At 39.0% G+C, this 27,398-nt stretch overlaps 3 protein-coding genes and 2 non-coding genes across 13 annotated transcripts in view; all 5 read right to left on the reverse strand.

Moving 5' to 3' along the window:
• The window catches only part of BAZ2A (bromodomain adjacent to zinc finger domain 2A), a 32,568-nt gene extending 30,765 nt beyond the window's left edge, over positions 1-1,803 (reverse strand). For 3 of the 6 annotated variants that reach the window (XM_077111063.1, XM_077111064.1, XM_077111065.1), the window contains exon 1: positions 1,623-1,803. In XM_077111063.1, coding sequence (XP_076967178.1) covers positions 1,623-1,626 — 4 coding nt within the window. In that variant the 5' untranslated portion in view covers positions 1,627-1,803. Of the gene's footprint in view, positions 1-394; positions 447-1,622 lie in introns of those variants that run through there. The other 3 variants (XM_077111067.1, XM_077111066.1, XM_077111070.1) reach the window with 3 other exon arrangements.
• A 1,609-nt stretch (positions 1,804-3,412) lies between these two features.
• On the reverse strand, positions 3,413-9,331 carry ATP5F1B (ATP synthase F1 subunit beta). Its single transcript, XM_077111073.1, has 10 exons — positions 9,126-9,331; positions 8,476-8,658; positions 8,074-8,248; positions 7,409-7,530; positions 6,969-7,153; positions 6,313-6,471; positions 6,070-6,192; positions 5,068-5,280; positions 4,345-4,546; positions 3,413-3,663 (listed from the first exon to the last, which is right to left on the reverse strand). The coding sequence occupies exons 1-10, from the start codon at positions 9,250-9,252 to the stop codon at positions 3,566-3,568; spliced, it is 1,587 nt and encodes a 528-aa protein (XP_076967188.1). The 5' UTR covers positions 9,253-9,331; the 3' UTR covers positions 3,413-3,565.
• On the reverse strand, positions 7,257-7,328 carry LOC143643047 (small nucleolar RNA SNORD59). The gene has a single exon (XR_013156088.1). It is a non-coding gene; the product is annotated as a small nucleolar RNA SNORD59 (small nucleolar RNA).
• On the reverse strand, positions 8,341-8,415 carry LOC143643049 (small nucleolar RNA SNORD59). The gene has a single exon (XR_013156090.1). It is a non-coding gene; the product is annotated as a small nucleolar RNA SNORD59 (small nucleolar RNA).
• Positions 9,332-15,976: 6,645 nt separating the features above from the next.
• The window catches only part of PTGES3 (prostaglandin E synthase 3), a 43,644-nt gene continuing 32,222 nt past the window's right edge, over positions 15,977-27,398 (reverse strand). For 2 of the 4 annotated variants that reach the window (XM_077111079.1, XM_077111078.1), the window contains exons 2-8: positions 23,568-23,681; positions 23,381-23,450; positions 22,883-22,981; positions 21,430-21,519; positions 17,993-18,055; positions 17,147-17,171; positions 15,977-16,879 (exon numbers count right to left, since the gene is read on the reverse strand). In XM_077111079.1, coding sequence (XP_076967194.1) covers positions 16,860-16,879; positions 17,147-17,171; positions 17,993-18,055; positions 21,430-21,519; positions 22,883-22,981; positions 23,381-23,450; positions 23,568-23,681 — 481 coding nt within the window. In that variant the 3' untranslated portion in view covers positions 15,977-16,859. The remainder of the gene's footprint in view (positions 16,880-17,146; positions 17,172-17,992; positions 18,056-21,429; positions 21,520-22,882; positions 22,982-23,380; positions 23,451-23,567; positions 23,682-27,398) is intronic. The other 2 variants (XM_077111081.1, XM_077111080.1) reach the window with 2 other exon arrangements.

The raw sequence follows: 27,398 nt of genomic DNA on the forward strand, positions 1-27,398 counted from the left end.
TACTTTACGCCGGGCCCCCCTTACTACGGAGAAGGAGGGGAGTTGGGGTGGCAGTTACTCCTCCTCCCATTGGAGGTTAGGATGGCGTGGGAAAGCGCTAGTTCCAGAGGCGAGGAGGCGAAATCTAGACCGCGGGAGATTTTTCTGGCGAGGGGGAGGGGAGATCCAGGGCTGAGAATAGGAGGAATACCCGGGAAAGGATCGCAGGGACGCGTGAGAAGCCTCGGAATTCCGGTCGCGGAGGACTGGGGAGAAATGGTCGAATAGATAGTGAGGGGGAGCGAGGAGGGGCAACTCCGGCGGAGAGAGGATCAGATCCTGAATGTCGGGCCAGGGGACTGCGGGAGCGGCCCGCTCGGGCACCTCGGGGCCGGAGGTGGGTGCTGGGCCTCACCTGGGTCAGGGCCGGGCCGCGGGCGCGGCGGTGACGGCGCAGGTGGCCGAGCCGGGCGGCGGCAGTGGCGCCTCCTCCCCCAGCCCCGGCCGGCGGCGGCGGCGGTGGAGGGGGGCGGGGGAGGAGAGGTGGTGCTTAAAGGGGCAGGAGCTGCTGGGGTGAGGACGGGCGCTCGGGAAGACCTATCTTGAAGGATCCGCTGGGGGAGGGGGAAGCGGGTGGCGTCTCCTAGAGGCCAGAACCAGGAAGGATCCCAGATGGAGGAAAAGAACAGATCCCAGGAAGAGACAGAAACTTCTGCGGGAAGGTGGGGCGGGTTAGAGGTAGGTCTGAACTGAACACGGGAGAGCTCTACCAGCGCTCCCGGGGCACCCGCGAAGACCTCTTCACAACGCAGGGCCGGGAAGGCGGTGAGAGCCACGAGGACGCCGCCGAGGGCATCAGGTGCTGGAAAGGGTACTCTCCCTGCTGTGGGCCAGGCACGGCCTCTTACTAGGTGAACAGGTTCCCCATGTTTCAGCTCCTCGGCGTCCCAACTCTGCAGCTGTGAAAAGGCACAGCCTCCTTCCCCCAACGCTGCCCAAGTTTAAAAGCCTCTGAAAGCCACGAGAGTAAAGATCTCCAAGTGCTCTCAATCTCAAGCCTACCCCTCACTCAGTGACTTCATAGTTTGGAGGGTGGGGGACCGCCAAAAGCGATAAGACTGATGGGGGTCTGTGAGAATCGGCTTTATACTGGTTCGGTTTTCCTCTAACTACCACCACCTTTGCAGCAACCTCTGGGGCAACAGGAAGCAGCTGCTCAGTACAGCCCCCACCTGGCGCAGTCTGGTGGGGGAGGAGAGTAGTCAGGGACTTAAAAGGCTCTGGGAGAAAACTAGGGGGAGGGGAGGAGGCACCTTAAAGACCTTCGAACAAGCCCCAAAGCGGGCTTTACTTTTGGGGAGGAAGCTAGCAGTGAATGCTGTAAAATATTACTTAGAATCTCAGCAGCATAAATGGGGAGGAGCAAGGGGCAATCTCCCAAGCCCCTTTCTTTGAGCTCAAGCTTGCCTATGTTCAGTATTCCATGGTTGGCAGCCTTGCTAGCTGAGCCCACTGTCCCCTATAGGCCCATTTCCCCCCTTCAACCCCAAAAGAGCAAAGGTTACTCCCCACCCCTGCTGAGTCAGCCAGGGAGGGAGCTAGGCATCCCTCGGGCCTTCCCGGGGGCTTGTCCCCATACTCACTCATGTCAGGCTGGCCTGGCTTCAGAACTGAGAACCCCCTGCTCCTCACCGTCCTTAGGTCCCTCTTCACATGAAGGCTGGTGTTAGATCCAAACTGAGCTGAGAACTAGTAAGAATCAAAAAGCCAATGTGTGCTTCCTGCGAACCACAGCCTGAACTGCTGTAGGGTGATGTCCCTATCTGACAGACTGGGGGGGGGGGAGGGGGCGGGGAGGAGGGAAAGGCGGGGCTTTCTCTGGGTGGAGGAGGGAGGAGGAGAGGACAGCGCCGACCAGGAGAATATGGAGGAAGGTTAGGCCTGTGTTGACACTGCAGTGGTGTGGTTGAAAAAAAGGGAGGTAAAGGGGGAAGGAAATAAATAGTTGCAGCTGTAGTGAGAGGGCGAAGGTTCTTGATAAGTACAGAGAGATGTGAACATGTGGGGGGAAGTGGTGGAGGGATGTAAATGACCTTTAGGATCACAGCTCCCAGACCTGCATCTAGTGATGTGGGAAAACAAAGCAGAAAGGCTGACCTGAGTTCAGAGTCAGGACCCAGAGGAAGTGCCCCCACCTCCATAACTCAGCATTTCATAAAATCCATACTTTTCTAGGAGCAAACATCCAGACACAGGCGGCTCAGGGGCTCCACCTTCTGTCCAGATCATGACACAGGAGAGACTGGTGCCAAGGACGTCATAGGCAGATGGGAGGAAGCTTGGAGGCCCCTACCTACTCCACCCCTGGCTTCCCTCCCAAGATCCCTCCCCAAATTTCAGCCCCCAGGGGCCTCTGAACTGGGAGCTAAACTTGTCTCCACCCTACTCCCACCCAGCCAGAGCTTGAATGCCCCAGAGGGGTGGAGCTTATAGATGCAGCTCCTCCTCAGGACAAAAGCCCCAGCTGGTTTGTAAACAGTCATTAGCAGAGAACCACATCCCAGCAAATGGCCCTCATGGATTTCAAAATGGTGAGATCAACTCTTGCAGTCTCCAGTCCTTCCACCAGAGGGCAGTAAGAAGCCTTTGAGCTCCAAAGAACACTGGGAGTCTCTAATTTGACCTTGCACCACAGCAGGCACTTGTTTTATACTGATAAGCGTGCTCCTTCCGAGCCTGCACCTCTCAGTGGACTAAAGTGAAGGGGAACGGACCTAATTCCATTATTTAGTTCAGCCCAGGAAACTCTTAAAAATTGCTATTGCCCTGTAACCAACTGTCTCAAGAATTCAAATAAGGGATCTGAGCAAAGCACAGGCTAGGCCTCAAGGGTATAAAACATACCCTTTTGCATAGCCTCAAAAAATCACAGACATACAAGTTTAGGCACGCTCAAAATATATATCAAGAGATAGTGGAGTAGGCAGGACTTGTTGAAGAATTAAAATCTAGATAAGATGTAGGGAGTTTGGCTCATTTTTAAACATATCATTACTAATCTTTCAAAATGTGCATCGCCATTTCCTATTTGTTTAACAACCAGGGAGTAATGCAATATTTAAGAGGCAAAAAAATCAATCTGCTCTTAACAAATGCTGTAATGGGCTAAAGCCAAGGCCCTACTAATAAAATCATGTTAACTACAGGAAACCTCACAAAACTCATTTGTCAATCAATCCATGGAAATGGCTATTCTTTTCTGGAGACCCCAGTTACAGGGTCTAGAGCCTAATCTGTGCTAAAAACTGTTTCTTGTGGCCACTCTAAAAATATTATTCTCAAAAACTTCAGTGTTGGTTTTGTTGTCAGAACTATAGAAAAGGAAAATAGTTAAGTGTTTCGTTTACATTATCTCCCCAGAAAAGCAGACAAATTCTGAGGGATATATATTTTATTGGAAACCTTAAATACTCTTCGGACAGAATTTTCAATCAAGGCTCTTGTATGGCCTACACAGAAAACTGAAGCCTTCTGGATTTGGGGCAAGGAGAGGGACAGCACATTGGACATTTGCCAAAAGGACCCCTCACGAATGCTCTTCAGCCAGCTTATCAGCTTTTGCCACAGCTTCTTCGATGGGTCCAACCATATAGAAGGCCTGTTCTGGGAGATGATCATAGTCACCTAAATGGGGGGAAAAAACCCAGATAGTGAGAAGTGGAAGGATATCAGCTTTCTGTAGTATATATATATATTCCTCACCCCTTGAGGCCACCAGTCAGAATGAGATGAATTCATGCCATCTAAGAAATCTTAATAAACTTCTCTCACAAATCAAATTCCCCAGGAAGCACGACATAGTGGGAATTAAGAACGTATGGTCCAGAGCCAGATGACCTGCTCCCTACTTTGGCCAGGTAACATTTGAACAGGTTATTTTAAACTTCTAACTTATAGTTTCCTTGTGTAAAACAGAATAGTGCCTTCCTTATAAGGCTGTTGCAGTTCACTTAGAAGAGTAACTAATTAAATGTTGGATGATGTATTAAAGGGAGCTAGAGAATCAAATAATTTAAGAGATTCTCAGGTGATAAGAGTATTTTCAAACAAAAGTGATGGGAAATAGCTTTAAAAAAAAATAAAAAAGCCTGTATTGGGGTGCAAGGGCAGTTCAATGGTAGAATTTTTGCCTGACATATGGGAGACCCAGGTTTGATTCCCAGCCTATGTACTTTCAAAAACAAACAAAAAAACTTGTGTTAACTATATGGCTTAATGATTGTTAGAATGGGAACACAGCACAGATAGCATTCAAGACATTTCAGCATCTATATTTTATATAAAGCTTTGTTTTCGAAATCCTACCTGCCAAAATCTGTTGGAAACCTTTGATGGTCTCTTTCAGGGGTACCAGCTTCCCCATATGACCAGTGAAAACTTCAGCAACCTGGAACGGCTGAGACAAGAAACGCTGTATTTTCCGTGCACGGGACACAGTCAACTTGTCTTCCTCAGAAAGTTCATCCATACCCAGAATTGCAATGATGTCCTGAAGGGATTTGTAGTCCTAGGGGAAAAAAAAGATAACAGAGGCCTGAGGCAATATTCACTATATGCATATACATATATATAGACCTATTTTTTTTTGCATGGGCAGGCACTGGGAATCGAACCTGAGTCTCCGGCATAATCTTTTAATATGGCCAAAACTAAGGAGGTTTATGCCATTTTATATTCACCACTGAGCTTTGCACAAAGCATTTTAGTACCTTACATGCTACTGCACAACTAAAAAAAAGCTAACAGAGGGGAAGTCAAAAAATCAGGGTCATGAAGGTCCTCAACCAAGATCAGTGTCTTGTTCTCTTTATTCCTTTGCCTGGTACTATGAGAAAAACCTGGATTCCAAAGACTAAGCACCCAGAAACCTAAAAGACCTCATTAGCACTCACTGATAACTGCTAGTCTCATCTTACGTTGCCCCCAAGCAAATCACAGAAGTCACCAACAAAAATCTGATACTAACAGAGTCCCTCAATCGCAGCCTTTATGACTTTATGGCCACTGATCCCACATAGCAATACTCACCTGCAGAATCTTTTGCACCCCACGGGCAACGTCATAATGCTCACTGCCAACAATGTTGGGATCCATGATGCGAGAGGTGGAGTCTAGAGGATCCACAGCTGGATAGATGCCCAGCTCAGCAATAGCACGTGACAACACTGTGGTAGCATCCAAATGGGCAAAGGTAGTAGCAGGAGCAGGGTCAGTCAAGTCATCAGCAGGCACATAGATAGCCTAAAATGAGTCAAGATCCCATGAAGAGCAGCAGGAACCAAAATGATTCTACTTAAGCCATCCTTTTTTCTGAACTCCCCATCATCTCAGGCCATCTTAGCACTCAAGAATCCACCTCAAAGGAGCCTTTATTTTTATTATTTTTTTAACATGGGCAGGCACTGGGAATCGAACCCGGATCCTCTGGCATGGAAGACAAGCATTCTTGCCTGCTGAGCCACCGTGGCCTGCCCTCAAAGGAGCCTTTTTACTGCCCCTACCACCTGCCAAGTGAAAGAGTAGATTATCTGGCCTCTCCAAGCTATGATAGCAGAATGACCATTGTCCTTCCTTTTGGTCGTCTTATGCTTTAACTATATTACACATAGCACCCCCTTCTAGAGTTTAAAAACAAAAAACTTTTTGTGCCACTACGGTAATAGTTCACTAAGAAAAATTTAGTCTCATTTAAAAGAAAATTTTACTATATATAGTCTATAAACACTCAAAAATTTGCAGTACATTAATCTAGTATACATTCAATGTTGTTTCCATGCACCTCCAGACAGACTCCCCTCAGGCTTCAACTGCCTTTATGACCTACATTTACACATATACCTTCAACTGCTTAGAAAGGTGTTTTACTTTTAGGCTCTTTGATATACATACACAGAATTTTGCACATCAGTAGTTCAGGAGCTTATAAACCCCAGGTTAAAAGAAAATTGAGATTCAAGTAACTAACTAGGTTTTATGCCTTTTTACATGCCTTTATATACCTCAGACCTTCATCCACCTCAGTTTTCTTACCTGGACAGAGGTGATAGAGCCCTTCTTGGTGGTAGTAATTCTTTCCTGCATGGTACCCATGTCAGTGGCCAGGGTAGGTTGATAGCCCACGGCAGAGGGGATTCTGCCCAATAAGGCAGACACCTTAAACAAACAAACAAACAAAAAGGTAAGTACAAAGATCTTTAGGTGTTGTATCTTTAGCCTCATCTGTGTTATTGAAAAGTTCAAATAAGCCATGTCTTCTCAAGCCTTCCCTCTTACCTCTGAGCCAGCCTGGGTAAAGCGAAAGATGTTATCAATAAACAGCAGTACATCTTGACCTTCTTGGTCTCTGAAGTATTCAGCCACAGTCAGTCCAGTCAGAGCTACCCGGGCACGAGCACCAGGTGGCTCATTCATTTGACCATACACCAGCGCTACCTGCAGTAGTCACACACAACTCAGAAAACCTGGCAGAGGAGAATGAAAATCACATGCCCCAAATCCCCAAATCAAAGAGAGAAACTACCACTAGCCCTCCTTCTCAGAAAATGCCACCGCTTTTGGTCTCCAATCTCTTTTCCCTATTAGAGATTCAAAGCAACACAAAAGACAGATGATTTCTTATATCACCGAGGCAAAATCCCTATAGTAGGAAGGAAATAAATATCTGCAAGTGAAAGGCACAAAATAGGGTTATCTAACTACTTCCAACCTTGCCCCCACCAGCTTTCATATGATGGGCCTACCAAAAAGAAAGTCTAGAAATATTATCTAATGTCAAAAAGCAAAGAAAACGTGCATCAATGCAGAAGTTGGGGAAAGGGAGGCAATACTGACTGGAATTTTCTCTGTTGGTTCCAGGACTCTAACTGTTGCTGGAACATAAATATTGCTTCCTAGTCAACAGTTTCCTGGCACATCAGCTCAGTGCTCACCTTGGAGGTAGCATCTTTTAAGTTGATAACACCAGACTCAATCATTTCATGGTACAAGTCATTGCCCTCCCGGGTCCTCTCACCAACACCAGCAAACACAGAATAACCACCATGGGCTTTGGCAACGTTGTTGATTAATTCCATGATCAGTACTGTCTTACCAACTCCAGCACCACCAAAAAGGCCTGGCCAAGGTTGAGAAGAAATATGTAAGAATTATGCACTCCCAAATAAGCAAACTTAAACACACACACACACACACACACACTTCTCTCTCCCCATCTTTTTCCTTCTCAGGAATAGCATCTGGCTTCAGCAAACTCAGAAGAACGAAAGTCAGAAGTTACTCATCAGTGAAGAATAGGTCTCAATACCCACTCACAACATAAAATTTCCTCCCATGTTAGGTTTAGAAAATATGTACCCGCCACTAAACTTACCAATTTTGCCACCCTTGGCATAGGGAGCCAGCAGATCCACAACCTTTATGCCAGTAACCAGAATTTCCTGTTCAACACTCATCTCCACGAACTCAGGAGCCTCAGCATGAATAGCAGCAAACCTGTAAAGAAGTGTCTCTTCACTTTGTTGAAAGCAACTGAAATCTTAAACTCAAACTCAAAACTTCTCAACTCCCAAGCCCTTTATTCACACTCTCACCTCCCCTTTCATGTAACATTCAAAACAAGCTGTCACCTAGCTTTTAACCTAACATTCTGCAATGAGGACTCCATTATCTCAAGATGCAAAAAGCCCACTCTTTGACAAGGTTAACTGTCATTAAGTTTTTTTTTTTTTACTGAGCCCTAATCTATTCTTCATGTACTAAGGAATACAAAGACTTGCAAGTTTTGGAGACCCCCAAACCAGAGCCATTCACTTACAATCAACTGGGGTCCTGGGTAGCAAGTTCCTGTCAAATTACAACTTCCCACATCTGGAATTTCTTTGGAAGAAACTGTACTGTGATTATAATTGCCTACTACCAACCTTGTCAATATTCTCTGCAGGGAAATTCTGTTATACTACTCACTGTCACTTTAATGTATAAAACTTCAAGAAAAAGCAGTCCCTTTGCTTGCAGATGCCGCAGAAGGAGTCTTACTGTTTGGTTTTAATGGGACCTCTCTCATCAATAGGTTCTCCAATGACGTTCATGATTCTCCCCAAGGTCTCAGGACCAACAGGAATTTTGATTGGTGCACCAGAATCCAGGACTTTCTGACCTCTAACCAAGCCTTCAGTACCATCCATAGCAATGGTCCTCACTGTGCTCTCACCTGTCAGATAAAGGCACTGACATAAGAACAAATCGGCTTCATTATATTTGATGAAGTGTGGCTGCCATGAAAGCCCTAAGTCAACCAAGACTCCTTCTCAGAACCTACATGTGGCTTCAGCAAACTCAGAAGAACGAAAGTCATTTTGATAAAATCATCATAGAAAGGAGACCATCTTGTTTGAAGGCTAAACAAGCTCTTTACTATTCTTGACAAATTCTACTTACCCAAATGCTGGGCCACCTCCAAAACTAGTCTGGTCTCCCTGCCTTGCACTTCCAGGGCATTCAGAATGGGTGGCAGGCCTTCATCAAACTGGACATCCACCACTGCTCCGATAACCGCCACGATGCGCCCCGTGGCGGCGCCTGCCTTTGGCGAAGGAGATGTTTGCGCCGCATAGTCTCTGGCTAACAGTTTGAAAGATATTGGAAACAGCGGGAGTCAGTACGGTTAGAGGTCATCAGAAGACCGACTTTGTGCCACTAGGTGAGGTGGATTCGGCCCAGGTCGGGCCTCTTTCCGCTTGCACGGAAGGCGTGTCCAGAGGAAGGACCGTGCAGCAATCAAGAAAGCGACCGCACTGCCCTCCCATCCTTATGCACAAAACCCCATTATTCTAGAGCTCGGTGCCCACATTCTATGGGAAGGTCAAACGCACCTGCCCGCAATTTTCAGTCACGCAGCGCCCCTTTCTCCAAAATGGGACGGCAAAAAGGTGGCAAAAAGCTTCCCGGAGCAAATGTTAAGAAGGCAGGTCGATGCCCCTGGCGTCCTTCTAGCACCACGGATCCCTTAGGCCCGAACGACAATCGGCCCCCTGCTCAAGGTCATGGGACAGCAGAAGTAAGCCCAGTTCCTAGAGGGAGGCACTTACCAGGTTGGAGCGCTGCCGGGACGGCTCGCACTAAAAGCTGGCCTTGGGTTAGCGATGCTGAAGCGCTGAATCCCCGCAAAGTCCCCGAGGCCGATGCGGAGGCCACACGACCAACTAACCCCAACATGGCGCAGAACAGGAGGAGACTGAGTGCCGCAGTTGCCCCAGCCGCCAACTCCCGCGCAGTTAGGGCGAGGCCTAATCTGCAGTAGGCACATCCATTGGGTCAAATTGCTGTTTATCACTCTCGGCACTGTTTCCATAGGTTAATATACCCCCAGCTTCTCACCCATTGGGTAAAACTAGTGCTAATCTAAAATTTATTTTTTTCATTGGACCATCTCAGGTTAGGTGCAACCCTAGGAGCTACGAAACATAATTGGACCATTAGGACGTCAGTTGGAGAGAGTTATTTGGCGGAACTACGTTTACTAAAAGGGCGGGGTTCCTGCCGGGAAGCACGTGGGCTGTCTTTGGCTGTCCTTGGGCTTGCGCCTTAGATAGGACCTTGAGCTGGTGACAGCCACAGGAGTGGGGGTGAGGGAAGTGATATCGTCGTGAAGCTCAACGTAGGGTGACCTTGGCGAAGGGTGGAAAAGAATCAATCGAGTTTGGCAACTAGGTATTGCAGTCAGTGCAGAATGGGGTCAAAAGTTAATTTCAGGGGGTTGAATCAAAGCAGGCTATACATTTTTGATTCCCCGACTATGCTCTTTCCATTACACTGTAGTATTCCAGTTAGGAAACGGAGACCCATATATATATATATGTATATACACATACATACATACACTTGCTTCCCTTAGCTACTAGAAGTTTCTATAGACGGAGTAAGATACTCCTTAAGTGTCAACGCTGGGGCCAGACCATCATGGTTAAAATCTTATCTTTGCCACTTACTAGGTATGTCACTGGGGAATGATTTGATCTTTGTACATCAGTTTCCTCATCTATAAAATGGGAATAAAATGAAGATATTCTCAAAGGGTTGTTTTGAGGATTAAGTAGATTAATAAATGAAAGAAGTATTTAGAATGATGCCTGGCCTGGCACATAGCCTATATATGCTCTGATTATTATTGACCTAATGCTAAGATTCTGTCCAATTCACTCATTAGTTTGTATATCTCATGCATTAAAGTCTGTTTGATATAAGGCCCTCAAAAAATTAATAAAGGTTAAGTACTGTTTTGGATTATTTAAAAACAATTCTAGAAAGAATCAGTTGCATTAAAAAGGGGGAAGGGGGACGAAAGTAAAGAAAAAATAAAGTCATTTGTCCTAAAGTAATCATTTGTGAGCCAGTGATACTCCGTATCTATGACCTCAATTGTTTTTGACCTGAAGGAAAAGTAACATTTTATACTGAAACCAGGGAGCTGTATTTTTCAAACACGTGACAACTTTGGCTTTGTTTCACTTGGTCAAATTAGTTTCATTAACCATCAAGCGCACAACTGACAGGTCACTTAATCCAGACTGCAAAGGAAAGATTTTCACATTGTTTCTAGGTAGCTGAAGCTTTGTCACTTTTTGAAATGTATCACATCTTTTTGCCCTTTTAGCAGATCAAGTAATTTTTTTTTTCAGACACTTGGGTTATTCAATGTCACTGAAGTGGGTATACGAGCTACTTCTCCATGAGATTATGCTCAAATTTGTGAGCTTTTTCCGTTGCTAACATTGTTTGCCCTCAGCAAAATCCTGAGGTGAAACCAACAAATTAAGACTTAACAAATGACTACTAACTCATTATATAGATATCTTTGTAGTGTCTAGTGCTTTTAGGATAGCCAGAAGGAAATACCTGAAGTTGTTGAACTGTAATCTAGCAGCCCTGATCTTTGATGATTGTACATTGAAAAAAAAAAATTTGCCCTGTTTATATGATCTACTTCTGTTTTGTTCTGTTCCACTGACGTATATATCTATTTCTGACAATACTATTTTGTCTTAGTTAACCTACCTTTATTGTTAAGTCTTAAAATTGGGTAGGGTGCAATATTAGTGGTCAATAAGAGGGAGGGGTATAAGAGATATGGGATGTTTGGGGTTTTCCTTTTTTTCTTTTTCGATAGCATTGCAAATGTTCTAAAAATGATCATGGAGATGAATGTACATGATGTTACTGTGAACCTTTGATTTGTATACTTTAGATGGACTGTATGGTGTGTGAATATATCTCAATAAATTACACTTAACCCTCTCCCTCTCTTCTGAAATCAGGCAACTTTATAAGTTTTAACTTTATAAAACTGTCTAAAGTAAAACAAACAAAAACATCATTGGCTTGGGTTGAGATGGGCCCTAAGGGTCTTTCTGAGCAAATGTCATCTACTTTAGTCCCCAATTCTTCCAGTACTCTGGTAATTGGTGGAATGTCTTGTCTCTCCCACATTTCTTGACAACCATCTTGGGTGCTTTTAAATTCCATGAATGTAAATCTATTTGATACTCTAGCTTCAGAGTTCTTTAACCTCTTAATTCCAAATTACTTCCACATTAATTTTTACTTAAGCTTTTTACTTAAGCAGCCTACTGCCACAACCACTTCCAACTTTCTCACTCTGAAATACTCTACCTCAAAAATCCAATATTCTTTTCTGACAATTTTGGGGTTTTTGTCCCTTTTACTATACATGAAAACATTCTAGTTGTGCATGATTGTCTTTTGACCACTAACCTCCGAGTCCCACTCTCCCTGAAAAATAATCATTTTGCATACATTCCATTCACTTTCTATACATTTCATATACATAATGCATACAGTTCCATTTTAAAAAATTCTCAACAGAAGTACACCATAGAGAACTTAAAATTTTTCTCATGCTTATTTAATATGCTTTATAGAACTGTCCACACATTTAAATTTACTTTGTTGATCATGACTAACTTATACACTTTTAGGGCATAATGTTCAAACAGGTTTTTTTTTTTCAAATGGCTATTATGCGTAATTTTGAATGAAAAAATTATTTGTATGCAACATCATGTACATTTTCTAGTACCTTTAACATAGGTTCCTACAAGTAAATAATTTGCTCAGAATTATATATAAACAACATTGTTAGATTGCCTTATAAAAATAACTTACTTTTCCAGGTTTTTGTCATGCTTGTCAACACTTCTTTAATGCAGCTAATATAATTTTCATTGATTTGCATTTCTCATATTGCTACCTAGATGGAATATTTTCATGTTTATTGCCCATTTATTCCTTCCGTCAACTGCCTGTTCTTACTTTCTGCCTAGTTTTTTCTATTCGTTTGTCAAAATAAGTGCTCTTTAAATGTTTCACTAAATATAGTCCTTTTTTTTCTGTCTCGCATATAAATTTTAATGAGTTCAAATTTATTAATCTTTCCCTTCGTAGCTCCTAGGTTTTTAATCATGCTTAGATTTCCCCATGTCATCTTAGGCTAAGAATCTGATTAACGAATTGTTTCTTTAACAGCAGGAACCAACTGCATCAGAATCACCTAAATTTGCAGTATTAAATATTGTAGTCAGGTTGGTGATCAATGAGAGGGAGGGGTAAGGGGTATGCTATGTATTAATTTTTTTCCATTTTCTTTTTTTTTGAATTGATGCGAATGTTCTAAGAAATGATCATGGTAACGAATATACAATTATGTGACGATATTGTGAGTATGGAATGGAATCATATGGTAAGAATATTTGTATGTGGATATGTTTCAAAAATAAAATTTAAAAACAAATTGTAGTCAGTAGCCTTAAGAGGTTGTTTCAATTTAACAGTTTCTCCATTGCATTAGCCACGTCAGATGCTCAATAGCTATAATGTGGCTAGCAACTACCACATCAACAATACAAACATACATTTTCATCACCAGCTCCTACTGGATGACACTGAACTCTCAGCACTACAAACTGAATCCGAATCTGCATTTTAGATTTGAAAGCGGTGGTAATCACCACTGCCCACCCACTCACGTGAGACAGAAAACCCTGGATGACCTGGGATCCAGCATCAAGGGATTAAGAAATCCTTCTTCACCAAAAGGGGGAGGAGAGAAATGAGAAAAAAGTGTCAATGGCTGAGATTTCTAACAGTTGAGAGGTTATCCTGAAGGTTATTTTTACACATTATACAGATATCCCTTTTTAGTGTATGGTGTACTGGAGTAGCTGGAGGGAAGTAACAAACTGTTGAGCTGTGTTCCACTAAACTTGATTCTTCAAGACTGTACAAAGACCTAACTGTTGACTGTGTGAAAAGCTTGTGTCCGATGCTCCTATTATCCAGGGTATGGAGAGATGAGTAAAACTATATAGATACAAAAATAAATAGGGGGGGGACAAAGGGTAAAGCAAATTGGGGAGATGGAAACACTAGTCAGTCAATGAGAAGATGGCTAAGGGGTATGGAATGTATGAGCTTTTCTTTTTCTGGAGTGATACAAATGCTCTAAATACTTGGCAAGTATTTTGTCATGTTATAGAAACACAGCTTGAGGTCTGATCTTACTAAGGGAATACAAGTTCTGCAAAGCCCTGGATTTTTCCATATTTGGAGTACAAACTGCTATACTGTTTTAAATTGATGCTTTAAAACTATGTGATGATATTGTGAGCCAATGATTGTACAACATGTAATGGAAGATTTCTCATTAAAAATATTAAAAGATAAATAAAAACAAAAAGGGGGGATAAGGGGTAAAATAAATTGGGTAGACAGAAATACTAGCGGTCAATGAGAGGGAGGGTTAGGGGGTATGGGATGGTTTTTTTCTTTCTGGAGTGATGCAAATGTTCTAAAATTGATCATTATGATGACTGCACAACTATGTGAGGATATTGTAGGCAACTGATCGTATACTTTGGATGGACTGTATGCTGCACGAAGATCTCAAAAATATTAGAAGCTGTTAAAAAAGGAAAAAAGACCTTAGACGATAAAGCTTGGAACTACTCTTAAGTATTAAAAATTCAAAATTTTCTATGGCTGTCTCCACCCCACCCCCCACCTCTATTTTAGTTGCACTCTAATTCAGGTCTCATTTGCAAACGCCTGATAGCTTGGACTTAACAGAACTAAGTGGTCTTTCCCAAATCAATCCTTAGTTTTCGAACTCTGAATTCCCTCCACCACAGCAAATATTCTCAAGATTCAGGTGGCGTGCCTTCCTCCCTCTCCTAACCAGTTATCTCCACCACATACATACGATGCTGGGTGAGCCAATGGTACGTGTATTTTAATTTAGTTGATGACCCTAGGACACATGTCAGTTCATTATCACCGTTTTCTTCATTTGTCAAAAAAAATTTTTTTTCTCAATAGAAAAAAACTAAACCTAGCCCACAACTAAAATGTCAAATGAAATCTTTTGCACTGATGTATCAACTTATTACTATCCCAAGTTCCTTGGAGTTAACTTAGAATTTAGGAAACTCATATATATTTCCATGTCACATTTCCATTATCACATTCTCATATCACATTTCAAAACAAAGTACAGACACTATCTCCATTAATTTGGACTTCAAAACCACTTAAGTGATGTTCTCCCGAATCATTAAATCCTTTTAAAACAATAGTAAATTGTGCTTCATGGAAAAATGAAATGTGACCTCACCATACAGCATACAAAATAATACACACGCGCACACACTTCAGATTTGACAAAGACAAACGGCTCTCCTGAAGTTTTGGTCTGCAAAATAAGCCTTTGGCAGGAACTGCTCTGGACAGAAGTTCGATGGATACCATGCACAAAGCTTGGCAAGTGACTGACAGTAAGAGCTAAGGAAATAAATCCCTTTTAAATGTTTCAACACAATTTTTAAAATTCTTTAAGAATCTCAGGATAAAGTAAGAAATCTACCAAGCTATACTTTCTTAATGCCATAAGCTCATTTTAAAACTGCATACCAGTTTAAGTGTACCTCCAAATATGGAAAAATCTAGGGAGTGGAAATTGTATTCCCTTAGTAGGATCAGATCCCAAACTGTATTTCTGCAACATAACAAAACTGAGTTGAACAGTAAGTTGTTGTTTGTCCTGTGTCTCTGAAAAATACAATGGTTTTCTAGTCGGAACATTTCAATAAAACGTTTTTGAAAACCACTCTGAACGGCCATACGTTGAACAGGGGCAGGAAAAGAAGTAGTTTTTCCAACCCAATCCCTATAATACATGTGCATATCTGTTATTACATTTTCCACATAAAGTTTTCTGCTTTTGTTTGCATGCTGTATGGTGGGGACCACATTTTATTATTTTTTTCCCGTGCTACTATCCCATTATTGCAGCATCATTTGTTGAATTTTTGTTGTTTTCAGAAGTGCACGGGCTGGAAATCAAACCCATGTCTCCCACAGGGCAGGCGAGAATTCTACCACTGTTTGTGTTCGTTGTTAATGTTTGCGCAGCTACCATCCAGCTCCTACCCTACTCTATGAGGGCTGTGATTTTTAGCAATCACCTAAGGATTCATCTTTGTATCCCTAGCACGTAACAGTGCCTGAAATACAGGTCCTTAAATATCTGATTTAAGGAAGCGTTGAAATACAGAGCATTTCTATGCTATGATAAATAAACACAAAAGCTAGAGGGAATAAAAACTGTCAAAATGTAGAAGCTCAAAGATTTAGAGGACAACATATTTATTTTGCCATACTTTCTTTTCAAACTGCTGCAACGTGCATCTACAATTTTCTATTACAGATCCACTTAAGGAAGCTTTCCTGTGAACATTACAGCAAGCCTTTCTTTTCGAACAGAGGAATATTCCCAAGTTCTTCCTCAAGTAAAAATGAAACCTCCATTCCAGTAAATGGTAATAATACATGAAATTACAGTAAACCAGACACTTAAAGGACAACCAAGAAGTCTTCCAACAGTTTATTAGAAAGAACGTAGACATTTAAAAAAAAAATTCCCACTGCCATGAACACAAATTGAGGTTTTTCAGCCCTGGTATAAGCTGAATCAAAAAAAAAGAAAAACAAATCCAATAGTGTATTAAACATTTTTTTCACTCATTTGCCATACTGACAGTGCAAATACAAATTTGGTCTAAATGTACAGACTCTCAAGCAACAATGTACAGCCTTTCTTTGTCCTCTGTGCTAAGAGATGTAAAAGCCTAAGGGTTAAACAATACCAAATGTACAGGCTATAAAAACCATCTAAGTTAGGGCATTCACTAGTTTTAGCTAAGATACATCTGGAACATTGACAAGTGATCACCTACATACAATAATGTGAAGTAAATTTTTGAAAAATAAAACTTTAATGGAACAATCCTGAAGGATACACCAGAGGAACAGCAGGTTAACAGTTCAAGGTATCAGCCAAATTGTTTCAGCCACTTTGAGTCCATGTTCTAAAATCTAAGATTTAGTTATCTTTCTCTAAACTGAGAGCTTATCATGTCAGTATCTATGTTAAGAAGAAAGGAGACTTAGATGAAATGTTTTTTATTTATTACAACTGCTGTAATCAATTGCCTAGGACCTCAACAGCTTCATGGAAGTCTGGGAAATGTTCATGCATAAGGTTATTGCCTTAGCTGACTTAAAACTGCCCCATACAATGGTACATATCAACCCTTAGTGAAGCCTTTTAAAAAACAAACAGGTTGAAAAAATGGGTTAAAGGAGGCAAATACAGCATCTGCCTTTAGAGCTATCAATTCAGGAATTCTCTCAATCATGAAATCTTGCAGAGAAGTTATTTTTCTTTCTCAAAATCCCGACGATAATATTCCTTACTCCAGATCTGGCATTTCTGAAAGGATTTGAAAGAGTTAAATATGAAATACAAGGGAATGGTCTACCAACCTTCCAAGTATTACAGTAAAAGCAGCCAAAAATAGAGTTAGTTTTCTAGCAAATAAGTGCCGTCTCTAGTCAATCAAATTTTAGCCTTGGCTATTCAGAGGCATAAAGAAATAATTTTTCTTCCAAAAATGAAAAAGTTGACTTCTCTATTTTGAAAGTTTGATATTTCATGTGAAACAGTACTATATAAACATATTTCTATAAAGGCACTTACTTTCATCATCACTGTCTTGTGAATCCTGAAAGGGAAAAAAAGAAGATATCAAGTTGATCAAACATTCCTCTGCTAAGTGAACAGTTTACCTTGTAAAGTCGAAACACTGTATTTTTGACTAAAGTAGAAAAGGTATGTGGTAGCCTAGGAATATAATCTTTGGACTTGAGTAAAAGTTTACTTTAGCAAACTGTTGTATATTTGAGGATCTCTCTTCTGTAGAAACTGATGTGTGCCTTTTGATGAGAATTTAGCCCACACTTTGAGGAATCCTTCTCTATCAATCATACTGAACCCTGGTACAAAATGATTCCCTCTCTCTCTCCGCATTCAGCGGAAGAGGAAAAATGGTTCAATATGAAGACCATTAGGACTGACAGAAAATAATCAACTCTAATTCCCTACAGGTTCAATTAGTAGTCCAAGTATTCTCCAAACTGTATTGAATGACTTTCTGGAAGATGGTAACTAGGACGGTCAGGGCAATGTTGAGAAAAATAGTCTGGTATACCTTCCTCTTATACATTCACAATGTTCATTTGTTTATTATAATCTGCTATAAAACCTATTTAATTTTCATTCTTAGTCTAAATGAGAGAGTCAAAATAACTCTTAAACTGTTAATTAATAAATAGGGTATGTGAAGTCTCTATGCAATTCTTGAGATACAGCCCCTTTAGGAATGGCCCATGGACACATTTTAAAAATTGCTTTTCCTTATTAAATTTAGGGGGGAAAAAACATAAAGTGGCAAAAAAAAGAGGCAATCTTGAACCTATATATAACAACCTAGAAATACAGTTTCTTACTATTAAAGTAAACAGAGAAAAGAATTTATAAACTTACATCATCTGCTCCATCTACTTCTGGTAAATCTACATCCTCATCACCACCCATGTTGTTCATCATCTATTTGAAGTGTAAAAATTAGTTTAAAAATGATGTTAAATTAAGCCCTAATTATTAGGTTGCATGTCCCAGAACAAACCTTAAGATTGTCATAGATTTTCACCAATGAATAATGCAAAATAAACTTAAGCACCTTCCTTTCTGGAAAAAAGTAGATGATGGGTAATTACAATAAAATCTTGAAAAACTGTAATGAAGACTAAGTTCTCACTGAAAAAAAATGACGTTATTAAAATTCACCTATGCATGATGTAATTAAATAAAATTCTGAATAGCGGTTACCTCTAATGGCTAAGGGAAAAGAATGGGATTCATTTGTAGCTCTACAGTTTTATATCTTAAGCTAGGTGACGTGCATTTTGCTATTCTCATTATGGTTTTAAATATTAAGAACTGACAAATAATTTAAAATAAAGTACTTAGGGATGATTAGTTTGTATAAGAGCTCTAAACAATACTGAACTGAAGGCTCAATCAGTATCTCTAAGTTTAAAACAGGAAAGAAACATAATTCTTGAAACAAGAGGTACCATAGTGTAAAATGCTCATGTATACATTAATACCTCGTATACTTAAAATAATCTAGGACTAACAACTCAGAACACTTCCATAAGTGTTATTTTCCCATCTCTAGTAGTTTTTAATCATAAAGTAAGTGGTGTATTACTTGAAGAGACACAGCTAGCCAAAGACTAAACAACTACTATCAGATAGGGGAGGTGGCCTTATGTCTAAGTTAAAACTTCCCTGTGTAATATTTAAATTTTAGAAATTTTTTTACAGAACCATGTACACTTTGCAAATAAAATTTTAAAACTTTTAATAGTCCTGTAAGTTTAAAATTGTTTCAAAATAAAGTTTTTTTTTAAAATCCATTGACTTCAAAAATATATGTTTACTCAGATTTTAGAAGCAGAAGGAACCTTAGTAAGATACAGAAGTGAATAAAAAAGTATTTGCAATGTCCCCTTGGGGGAATGGGAAAATTCAACTTTCTCATGTAGAGAATTCCTGATATTCTCACAAGCAGTGGGGACAACCAAAGCAATGGGCCAAGCCCCTCAACCTTGGGGTTTGTTCATATGAAATTTATCCCTGCAAAGGATAGCCTAAGTCTGCTTAAAATTAGGCCTCAGAGTCACCCCCAGAGAATCTCTTTTGTTACTCAGATGTGGCCTCTCTTAGTCAACACAACAAGCAAACTCACTGCTCTCCCTCCTCTACATGGGACAGAAATGCTACAATGAGCTGGGACTCAGCATCAAGAGATTGAGAAAACCTTCTCAACCAAAAGGGGGAAGAGAGAAATGAGACAAAATAAAGTGTCAATGGCTGAGAGATTTCAGAGTCAAGAGGTTATTCTGGGGGTTATTCTTATGCATTATATAGATATCACTTTTTCGTTAAGGTATATTGGAAAGGGTGGAGGGAAGTGTCTGAAAATGTACAACTGTGTTCCAGCAACCATGTTTCTTGAAGATGATTGTACAATGATATAGCTTTCACAATGCAACTGTGTGACTGTGAAAACCTTGTGCCTGATGCTCCTTTTATCTACGGTATTCACAGGTGAGTAAAACATATGCATTAAAAGTAAATAAATAATAGGGGGACAAATGTTAAAATAAATTTAGTAGATTAAATGAAAGGGAGTGGTAAGGGGTATAGAAAAAAACAGGAGAAACAAAGGCTAAAATATATTGGGTAGATGAAAATACTAGCAGCCAATGAGAGGGAGGGGTATGGGTATGGTATGTATGAATTTTTTTCTTTTTATTTCTTTTTCTGAATTGATGCAAATGTTCTAAGAAATGATCATGGTGATGAATATACAACTATGTAATGATATTGTGAGTTACTGATTATATACCAAAAATGGAATGATCATATGGTAAGAATGTTCATGTTTATATGTTATGTTAAAAAAAAAAAAAAAAAAGATACTGAGGTCAAATGTCTCCGAATACCAAATCTGGACAATCTAATGATGAATAAAAAGCTTAACTGGTAAAAAGTTTTCCATTTCTGTAGACACTTGACTATTTTTGGAAAAAAAATTTTTGACCAGGAAAAAATGTGCTCAAACTGTGTCAAAAGTATGCTATATACTGAGAATACAATGACAGTAGAGATAGAAAATCAAACATATTCAAGAGCTATTTTTAGAGATAAAAACAAAACACAAGAACAAAGACAACAATGTCACAGTTTTCCCCTCTCCTTACATATATGTATTTCTATATCTATATACATACACATGGAGAGACCAAGGCAGAGATGTGATATGCACATCATAGGGAGTTCTGTTCACAACATTTTTTCTTTTGGAGGGTGGTGATGGTGGCGCTTAGACTGGGAATCAAGGTGGGAATTCTACCCAAGCACCAGGTCAATGTTATACTAAATAAGGAGAAAGTAAAGGATAATATAGTGTTAAGTTGTGACTTGCAAAGCTGTATTAATGGTGGCAATAACCACTAAAGGTAAGGAATAGTGTATTTCAGGAGATTCGCAGGAATACAGCAGTATCCTTTCTTTCCTCCTGTTGAAATCAAGGTGCCTGGGTCATGTAAGAAGAGATATTAAATAACCAGTTTGCATACACAGATTTAGAAACTTGGCTCTTCAATTCTTTCAGTTTTCAGAGCAGAAATACAAATAAACTCCAGCTAATTAAAAATTTCAAACTGCAATTAGAAATTATTTCATGGGTATATTTTCAACTTACAACCTACTGTTTTCTACAGCTTTATGCCAGTATATTTGATAAAGTCTATTCTGCCTACAGGGAGATCCTTACTTTTTTCCCCCTCTGTCCATGGCAAAATATATTGGGGTGACATTACAGGAAATGGCCTTGTCCACTTGTTTTTTTTTTGTTTGTTTTTTTGGGTACATGGTCCAGAAATCGAACCCAGGTCTCTCACATGAAAGGTGAGCATTCCCATTGAACCACCCTTCCTATTTGTTTTTGACAACTAAAAATATCCCTGATTCTGGCAGGGGTTTTAAGGTTTATATCCATATTACATGGCCCCTAAAACACAAACCAATTACTGCATCTGTAGCTCCAAAAAGGCAATCTGTTCCAATGCCTGAATAAAAACCAGCTGTTAGATTAACCAACTGTGTGATTTTTTGCTTCTACACATCAATTTTAGAACTCAATTCTAAATTTAAAAAAAAAACAAAACACTAATTTCAAGATTAAAGGACCATTAAGATTCCTACTGTTACTGTAGAATAGCCCTGAAAATAAAATACATTTCTTAAATACCAGTATGTGCTTAAAACCAAATTCAAGTGAGTAAGTATACATAAAGGTAGAAGAAGGTAGAAGTGGAAAGGGTAGGAATGCATTTGTAAGAACTTACCTCAGAGAAACGGTCAAAATTAGACATGTCTTCATCTGAATCATCTTCCCAGTCTTTCCAATTATTAAAGTCCACACTAAGCCAATTAAGCTATAGACCAATACAAACATTGCCTTATGATTAGCTTAACCTGCACTCAATGGTATACACCTTAAGACTACATTTTTTAAACTGTGGGTTCATATCCATTAGTGGGGCATAGAATCAACATAAAAAAAGGATGGATTAAAATAGAAAAAACAGCAAATTCAAATGCAGTAATGGTAAATATAGTTTCAAGAAGCTTCTTCCACAACTGCTATATTTGTACTTGTGTGTTCTGGATTGCAATGTAACATGTTATTCCTTACCATGGGTCACTGTCAATGGACAGCCATGCCTTGGGGAGTAAGTATACCTCAAATTATATACAAAAATTAGTATTATTTATGCAATGCTTCGCTAACATTTTTGATAAACTTCTGTAAACAAACCTAACTTTTTAAACAACAACAACAAAAATTCCTTGATCAAATCTAGTTTTCAGGCATGTGTGGAAAACAGAGGAGAGCAGGTTTGTGCCATAATTTATTTTTCTCAGTGACACCAAGATATGCTTTCATGATCTGAATAATTTATAAAGGGGGTTCAAAGTAAAGTCTGCCTCTTGAATGCAAGAGATTCTCCATTAAGGAGCAACTGATCTTATTCTGACCATACTTGGCATTGTTAAAACTAATAAATCTCACAAGCTTCAGCTAGAGACTGCTAACTGCCACAGTTTGTCAAATCACAACCAAAACCATACCTACTAACCTTAAAAAACACCTATGGCTCTAACTGAGACTCTATAACAGTTTCATAACCTAAGTTTGCTTTCCTGAAACCCATTACCTCCAGAGGGTTCCTAGACTAGAAAAACTAGTAAACCCAAAGAGGTCAGTCTCTTCAGGAATATAATCCCATTCCCCTAATTTTGTATCATCGACACATCTTTTCAACATGAAAAAATTAGAAAAGGTATAGCCCAAATATCCTTAGAGTGGGAGAAGGATCAAAGGAGGTGCATTATAGCAGAGAAGACAGAATTTAACAAATGAGTATGATTGCTGAATCAACTATACTGATATTTCTTTTAGCCTCTAGTGTTTTGGAACAGCTAGAAGGAAAAACCTCCAACTGTGAAATAGTAACCCATACTGAAACTATGAAATCTGTTCTGTGGCTGTTGTGTTGGACTGTACTTCGAAAATTATTGCTTTTTTCTCTTCTTTTTTATGTTATATTTCACAATTAAAAAAAGATTTAAAAAACTAATAAAATTCAAAGTAGAGAAAAATATATAGAACGGGAATCTTTAATAGTATTGAGCTGTGAAATGAAAATATTATATTCCCTAAATAAAGCAAATGTACCATTCATCACCTACAATAAAAACATAAACCATTCAAAAAAAAAAGAAAAAGAAACTTACCTTTGCCCTTTCTTTTGTTAACCTTGGCCATGACTGGCCAGATTCTCCTTTCCGTAAACAACATAATATTGATCTGTCCGTTCTTTTATGTTTGGAATCCTAAAGACAAAAACAAAAGCACCATCACACCATTTGTCTCTCCAGTATCAATAAACGTTAGAATGCAGCTTGTCATTCCCCACCCTCACCTTTCTAATTTATTTCCCTGTATTTTCTCAAATCTGAAAGTCTACTGAAAATTTCACAAACTATCAATCTGCAAGACAAGGCCAAAAAGTTTCTAGGTTAACCTGGTATTTCTTTTCTTCTCTGCACAAGCTAAATGAAGTAAAACCTACAAGACATTAACTAAATAAAGCTTAACAACCAATAATACCACAGAATACAAATATATCTTAGTCTCTGAATGTTAAGAAAAACAGAATTACAGCTTACGGCTAAAAAGAGTATCTTTTCCCTCATGACTTAAATGGGGATTAAAACACCAAGACTACTTACATTTGGATCAATACAATGAAAAAGATCAATTTCGTTTAAATGTTTAAAATTATCACTTCCTCCAAGACAACTGCAAAAAAAAGAAAACAAAAAGAGTGCGCTTCTTCAGAAAGGTGAAGATTAGTAACAAAAACAAGCAAGCCAAATTATTCAATTGTCTGAAACAAGCTTTTTATCACTAACTTACCTGAATGTAAGTTTGGATTTTTCAAAATTTACATTAACATCTTTACTGTCTTCAACACAAAACTCAATAAAGACATAGTCCCTTCGATCGTACCACTTTGCAGAAGCAGGTTGCCTATGAAGAAATGAAATTATACAAAGTCAAGCTGGAATTCATTAACTGAACACTGACATAACCTCCAAATATATGTAGTTATGTATTATTTCCTTACTCCATTATAGCATTATTCAGAGTTTATTACCATTTCAAACAGAAACCACATTCTTAACACTAGCAGCTACATTCCAAGCTGTAATACAGAGTTCAGTGTAGTTCTAGAATACCATTCTCATAAGAGGCATTAATATCAAAACAGAAATAATACTCAATAACTAAGCACATTTACCTAGCAACGTCAACACTTAACGTGCTACTCCTTTAGAACCATGTTCCTAAAATTTGCACTTACAAAATTCATAAACCAGAGAACTAATCTTCTCTCAAGTGAAATACATCATTCAATCCCTCTAACTTACAATGTTAGGAAGCAATCTAAGTATCCATTAACAGATAAATGGGTAAATAAATTTAATACACTCAATAATGAAATATTATTCAGCCATAAAAAGGAATGAAGTTCTGATGCATGCAACAACATGGATGAACCTTGACGATATCATGCTGAGTGAAATAAGCCAGACACAACTAGACAAATACAGAATGAACTCACTGATATGAAATAGTTAAAAGCTAATTGATAGAGCCAGAAACTAGGACACAGGTTATCAGGGAGGTGGAGGGAATGAGAAGTTAATGCTTAATGCATACACAGTTTCTGCTTTGGGTGATTAAAAAATTTTGTTAATGGGTGGCAACACAATATCGTGACTATAATTAACATCATTAAATTGTACATATGCAAGTGTGTGAAGAAGGAAAATTTGTGTTATATATATGTCACAATGAAAATTTTAAAAAAATTGTAAAGGTATCATATACACACAATTAACAGTTTACCTCTTTAAGAATGAGCAAATGAGCCAGACAGATGATGACCAAGAGGTAGAACCATATCACTCTAAATCAATGTCAACTATTTCAAATAAGTATGTGCTACTTTCACAATCTAAAAGTTATACCTACTGGGCATACTGAAATTGTTTGTGCTCTTTTTGCAGCTTCTCTGTTAAGTACCAAATTATTTCAAAATAAAAAATTAAAAAAGTAATTACTGTATCTTCAAACACTATTAATAAATCACCTCAACTGAAAGAGATTATTGTCCTTTCCAAGCTCTGAAATCTCCAAACATAAGGAGTAGTAGTAGTTAAAAATTTCTCTTCTTCTATAAATAAAAACTGTAGTCAACAGCTCATTATCAATTTTATATAACTGATTACACAAATTTCCATAGTCATATTTCACTTGCAAACACTGATATCAGACATGAAGTAGGTTAAAAATTATAGATGACGGAACTCAAAGTACAAGTACCAGCAAATCAGCAAGGAGAAAGCTGGCAAATTAAAAAAAAAGACATTTTAAACACCTCTGAATAATAAGTCTAATTAAATTTCTGTAGAATAAGGAATCACAACTTTTAAAGTTCGCACCTTAAGATAGCCAATGAACAATTTAGTGGCTTTTACAAATAGGTCACAACAGCCTACACATTTTCTTGCCCAAATAGTATTCCCTATATTACATGTTCTGTCTTCAACGGAAAACATTTGGTAACGTAATAGAGAACTGAAACTTTAAATGACCAGTTTTATGGATTTTCAATTGAATCGACAGTCCTATTTTTAAAATAGCATTAGTGATTACAACCCAGAAGCAATGACCACCCCAGTGCCACAAAACCATTACCAACTAAAAGGAATCAGAGTTCTTTTGAACAGCCTGATGTGGGAAATTCAGATGAGTCTGGAACATCCTGTACAAACAATGCTATAAAGACACGAGGTGAGCCCAACCAGGGGCAACAAAAAGGGTCTCCTTTTGGCCCAAAAAAGTATAATCCGAACATCTGTAAGAATGACTTCAAAATGACTCAAATAATACTGAATATAAAACCCTGAGTCTGTATCAATTACCCACAGTTTTTGGTCACCAAAATGGAGTACCAATTCTTTAAAACTGGCAATTTAAGAGAGAATTGAACAATTTTCCTTCCTTCATGATACCAAATAGTACCAGCTCATACGGGAAAAAAATTCCAGCTAACAATGTGGAAGAAACCAAGAAAAATTACTATTTTCAACCCTTTAATCTAAAATAAAGGGTTGCAAAATGCTCCTTGAAATGGCAGTGATCGCCAGTGACTGAAATTAGCAATGAGGAATACATGAACAGTTGAGGAGGAACTTAGCATCACTAAAAGTGGAACAACCAGACATATACCTCCTAATTTCAAGCAAGATAAAGTATCCACAGTATCAGCTATGTATTTTTTTCTTAAAGTCTAACCTCAATCCATCAAACAGATAAAGCATATTTCCAGACTATGAGAAATAATGGGGTAAAGGAACAAGTTAAATTCTACAAGGAAGTAAATGATAAATTCAGAACAAATTAATGGCATGAGGAGAAAAAAAAAAGAGAAGCTTGTTCTAAATTAAGAGACTTTAGAAATTTATCAAAGAAGTGCAATTATAAGAGTGCACATTTGGTTCAGTGGTAGAATGCCTGACTGCCACTCAGGAGACTTAGGTTCAATGCATGCAACCCCCCCCCTTCCCCAAGTTCAATTTGTGAACCTGGTCTGCATTTTGATTCAAACAAAAGTAAAGATAAAGAGATTATTGAAACAACCATAAAGACCTGGTTATGGACAGGGTATTAAGTGATACAGAGATTGTTAGTTTTGTTAGGAGTGAAACGCACTGCTTTTTAATGGGGGGGAGGGGAGAGATGAAAACTGAAGCATATGCAGTTTGTTTTAAAATACTTTGGAAGAACTGGCAGGACTTGCACTTAATTTCAAAGCTTATTATAAAGCCAGAGTGGTCAAAATAGCATAGTATTGGCAAAACGATGGACATATTAGTCAAAGGAATCAAATCGAGAGTTGAAAAACAATACTACCAGAATGTAAAATGGTTCAGCTGCTGCGGAAATCAGTTTGGCTATTCCTCAGAAAACTAAATATTAATTAAGTTGCCCTATGACCCAGCAATACCAATATGGGATATATACACAGAAGAGTTGAGGGCAGTGACATGAACAGACATTTGCACACCGATGTTCATGGTGGCACTATACACAACTGCCGGGAGATGGAAACAATTCAGGTGTGCCCATCAACAGACGAGTGGATGAATAAGATGTGGTGTATATATACATGATGGAATATTATGCAGCATTTTGACAAAATGATGTCCCCAAACATATGACAACATGAATGAACCTTGAGGACATAATGTTGAGTGAAATAAGTCAGACACAAAAGGACAGATATTGAATGATTCCATTACTGACTCTGATAAAGCTGCTAGTGTTTTGGAGCAGTTAGAAGGTAAAAACTGAGTTGAGGGCATGGCAGCCCATGACAAACTCTGGAAAACTGTTCTGCGCTGCTTGTTCAAGTGTGCTCTGAAAACTGGTGCTTTTCTTCGTGTGTGTGTGTGTGTGTGTGTGTATTTTACAACTGTAAAAGTTTTTAAAAACTATAGGCAGTTATAGTAAATATCAGATAAAATAAATTCCTGAAATTAAAAATCTGAAGATATTTAGAAACAGTTCACTTCTGTAGCTAATGTGATATTCGTAACAACTTTTACTTGATATTTTGAGAATGCACACAGTTTTCATAGTTTATCAAATGGTATTTAAGGTATTGCTCAATATTTA

Source organism: Tamandua tetradactyla, chromosome 7 (genome assembly GCF_023851605.1).
Source record: "Tamandua tetradactyla isolate mTamTet1 chromosome 7, mTamTet1.pri, whole genome shotgun sequence".
Lineage (NCBI taxonomy): Eukaryota > Metazoa > Chordata > Mammalia > Pilosa > Myrmecophagidae > Tamandua > Tamandua tetradactyla.

Coding starts and splice junctions, on each gene's coding strand:
- ATP5F1B (XM_077111073.1), bottom strand. CDS start 9,252: ATGTTGGGGTTAGTTGGTCGTGTGGCCTCCGCATCGGCCTCGGGGACT. Junction 7,154..7,408: donor TGCCAAGGGTGGCAAAATTG/GTAAGTTTAGTG, acceptor AACCTTGGCCAG/GCCTTTTTGGTGGTGCTGGA. Junction 6,472..6,968: donor TAAAAGATGCTACCTCCAAG/GTGAGCACTGAG, acceptor TGACTACTGCAG/GTAGCGCTGGTGTATGGTCA.